Source organism: Monopterus albus, unplaced genomic scaffold (genome assembly GCF_001952655.1).
Source record: "Monopterus albus unplaced genomic scaffold, M_albus_1.0 scaffold55.1, whole genome shotgun sequence".
NCBI lineage: Eukaryota > Metazoa > Chordata > Actinopteri > Synbranchiformes > Synbranchidae > Monopterus > Monopterus albus.
Window position 1 is genome coordinate 1,773,291 of NW_018127935.1, and position 3,901 is coordinate 1,777,191.

The 3,901-nt window shown below is 40.1% G+C and overlaps 1 protein-coding gene across 2 annotated transcripts in view; it reads left to right on the plus strand.

Moving 5' to 3' along the window:
• Positions 1 to 2,239, plus strand: part of dync2i1 (dynein 2 intermediate chain 1) — a 9,347-nt gene extending 7,108 nt beyond the window's left edge. For both annotated transcript variants that reach the window (XM_020602289.1, XM_020602290.1), the window contains exons 17-22: positions 528 to 579; positions 663 to 723; positions 989 to 1,088; positions 1,186 to 1,317; positions 1,476 to 1,699; positions 1,785 to 2,239. In XM_020602289.1, coding sequence (XP_020457945.1) covers positions 528 to 579; positions 663 to 723; positions 989 to 1,088; positions 1,186 to 1,317; positions 1,476 to 1,699; positions 1,785 to 1,956 — 741 coding nt within the window. In that variant the 3' untranslated portion in view covers positions 1,957 to 2,239. The remainder of the gene's footprint in view (positions 1 to 527; positions 580 to 662; positions 724 to 988; positions 1,089 to 1,185; positions 1,318 to 1,475; positions 1,700 to 1,784) is intronic.
• Positions 2,240 to 3,901: the final 1,662 nt, after the last annotated feature.

Genomic DNA, 3,901 nt, shown 5'->3' on the forward strand with positions numbered 1-3,901 from the left:
TGTGTGTGTGTCTGTTGGTTAAGTGGTGTGTAGCTAAAAACATTCTCACGACCTCTAGTAACATGTCGTGGCTTAAACATAAGAACATATTATGGCTAAGGCTACAGTTATACACGTCGTAATAATAATATTAAACACCCTGTCTGCTGACAGTCATCAACTCTTCTCTCTAGTTATCCTTGACCAGATGTACCCTGTAGAAACTCATAAGCATGCCTAAGCATTTAACAGTCTAACTAGACATCCTATCTCCACTAAACATTTCTAATACATAAAGTATCTATCCAATTTCTATCTGACTAAAAATACCTAACACAGTCAAGAGTGTTACCGTGTAAACGTACCCTACACATTCAGTGACAAAATCCATTAATTTTTCTTCATGTTGCCCGATCAATATTATATAACATTAATAAAACTCACAAAGATACTTTCCCTTATCCATTCACATACAGATACGTAGCTCCAGACAAACAGCAAAGATATGCCATTATGGACTTGTATGATTTCCTGTCTGTGTCCTTCAGGTAGTGGTGGAGCTCCCAAAAGCCAATGAGGCAGGCTCTCCTACAGATCTAGGTAATGCTGTCAGTGTTTTCAAACATGAACAAATTCATATTTCTCACACATGTACTACCAGGTTCGACCTTTCTTTCTTGCAGGGCTCAGGCCCGGGGGCAAAGTAAAGCTGCTTCACAGCTCCTCCCTCCTCACTGCAGAGAGGTGAGACTGATAAATAGCTGTGATGATCATCCGTCACTGCCAGGCAGATGTTCTGTCATGGTCATGCGATCTTGTTTGTTACTGTCCGTACTGTGGATTATTGTTATTGTCACCTCAACATTTGATGGAAAAAAATCTGTCATATACTGTCCTGTCAGTACACTGAATGTGATGCAGTGTTGTCTTCAACAGCTACCCAGTTTGTTGTAACCTTTGATCTCTGGTTTTGGCATTTTCCCCCGCTCATGCTCTGCTTGGCTTTCAGGCCATCACCACGAGATGCAGTGAAAACAGGGCCATTACAGACTCTTCATTTAAAGTTTCTTCCAGCTGACTCCAATCATTTCTTTATTGGAACCAACATGGTGAGCATATATTGTATTTTCATGTCTTTCACAATACTCAGACAATTGTGCCTGTGTTTAATTTTGTGATGGCGTACTAATGTTGTTTCTGTGCTAGGGTCTGGTCAGTCATGGAACAAGTCACGGTCTGAAGGCTTCTCCAAGGTTTTACAGGTTTCAGGAGGCTGGACTCCGACCAGTTGATGCCAGCTCAATCCACTTTTCTCCCTTCAGAGAAAACATGTTCTTGGTGAGAACGCAGGTTGTTGACATTTTTGGAAATATGCTTATTTATTTTCTTTTGTAGAATTGGATGAGGCCACTCATGTCTAGATGCTAAACATGAAAATACAACAAGACAAGGAAATGTGCATGCACATGCCTTCTTTTCTTGTGCCCTCTCTCCAGGTGGGTTGTGGGGATGGCAGCATCAGGCTGCATGGAGTCAGCCATGAACAGCCTGTGGCAGAGTGGAAGAATGGCACAGCAGGTGAACCAGTGGTGTCACTGCAGTGGGCGCAAACCAGGCCAGCAGTGTTCTGCGTGCTTGATGCAGCCTCCAACCTCTACATATGGGACCTGCTGAAAAATGAGACAGAGCCTGTGGTCACCAAGAGGATGAATGCTGATAGGTAATACCAGACACATGAGTGATTAATGTGCAAGAAAGTTTCTCATATTATGTGTTAGTATCAGGTGTATGTTTTCTCTTTTCAGGGTGACAGCCATGGCCATGTTTGGAGACCCGGGACAACAAAACACATATTCAGGGATAGCTTTGGCACACGAGTCAGGAAAAATTGAAATGCAGTATTTCACAAGAAATTTTACTGTGCCCGTTACTGCCGAGGAAGAGAAGTTGGAGAGTATGATGACTGAAGTCTTCTGAAATACAGCATCCTGTATGGTGTGTTCATTCAAAAGATTTACGAAAAGATCAATTTAGTCCTTTTGTAGAGTATGTCATAAATAAAATTCAGTGTGAGTTAATCCTTCTTAAAATGATGACACATGGTTAGATATTTACCACATGTGGCTAGATACCAAAGATCCTCTGCAGGGACTACAATTAATTAAATAGCCTTCATAATACTGTTGATAACAAGAAAGAAATATAAATGTTTGTTGTAAATATATAGCCTCTATATAGTTTTTTATACAATAAACTGATTATATCTGTGGCTATTTAATGCTCTGGTCCTTTTATTTATTTATATTTTTCCTAATTTTACTATCTGATTTGTTTAGTTAACCATTCAGTTATCTTTATAGCCTATGTCAACCATTTGTTAGCTAAGAATAACAGGAATGGTTTTTTTAGCTTTATAGTAGCATCTTTCAGGTACCCCTAATCCAGTTACTTTTTAATTGATTATGTTGCCAAAAAGTATAATAGTAAAGAACAATTCATTAATCTAGATAGATACGTTTAGAGCTGATGTGTGACAGCATTTAAGTTTTCCCGTTTAAAGAAATGGCACGGGCGGAAATGGAACTGACAAAACGCATAACAACAAATCCTATCGGCCCATGGCAACACTAGCCCCGTTTAGGGCTGAAACAGTCCTGGATACATCTCACCGAAACAGTCGGAGCATGGCTGCGCGCTACACTTTAATCAGAGTGATGAGCAGTTGGTCTTATTACATGTGACATGATGCTTGTTTGTTGCTCTAAATGAAGTGTTTGTCTTTCAAAATTGGCTACATAAAATATTAAAGGATGAATTTGTTCCTTCATATTTTCTGAAATATGAAGGAAAAAAATTGCTCTGGGTTTGTTTTGTTTTTTTGCCTTTTACTATACTTCAGGTGCACCAGCTGTCAATCATCCCAGTGCACCCTGTTAAAACACTAAAGTCGCCCAGTGTTTCACAGAATGACAGGTTTTTAAAAAAAGTAAATCTGTTTTAATGTAATCTGTAATGCTGTGAAACAATGACCACTGTTCATTGTTACCAGAGACACTTATGGTGGTGTAAAAGATGACCTCTAAAACCTTATCCTCAGATTTTAATAAAACTGATAAGAAGAAATAACCAAAGCTGGAGTCTGTTGGATTTAGAGCCACTCTCTTTTTGTTTCATCCTTTGTGGTGGTTCAGTCTTTGTTCACTTCAGATCTTCCTTCCTGTTCTCCACCTTCCCTATTATAACCCACATGTCCTATATCTTGAAGTCTTTGTTTGTCAAGTGACAAGAGCTGTCACTCCACCAGTTTACTTCTCAACTCTCCTTTTGTCCATATTTTTGTTTATCATGTGATTGTATTGTCTACATGTTCTTGTGTTCATCTGTCATATCTCCACTGTCTGCGCTGGCTGACAGAGATTACAGGGTAGTCATCTGAATGAGAACACTCAGCTGGCATTTCACAGGCACAGCTTGCTTATAGAGGAGATGAGTGAGGTGGCTCCTGCTGTGAAACTACTGCAAATGTTGCTGCCTCCTCCACAGTGAAAAGTCCACTGTGCTTCACCCTTTGTTCCTCTCCTTTCTGACTTTTGCTTGGTTCTCTCGGTATTAAGCCTCTCATCCTTTTTGGAAGACAGTGAAGCACTTTACAGACACACTGTTGTTTGTTTCCTTGTGTATTGAAAGACAGTGAGACTTTGCATTGGTAGCTATATGGCCTCATCACAGCTGGCTGGTAAAACTTTGAGGCATCACTCAGAGGGCACAGCTGGATGATGACTAGGCCACTGTTTTCTGACACTGCCATTTATTATCTGGTTCCCACCCTTCACACCCGTCCACCGACCATCCCTGCCTGTTTTCTTTTACTACGGGTTCCACATTTTTTTTTCTCTTTTCTTTTGAATCAGAATATTAATTT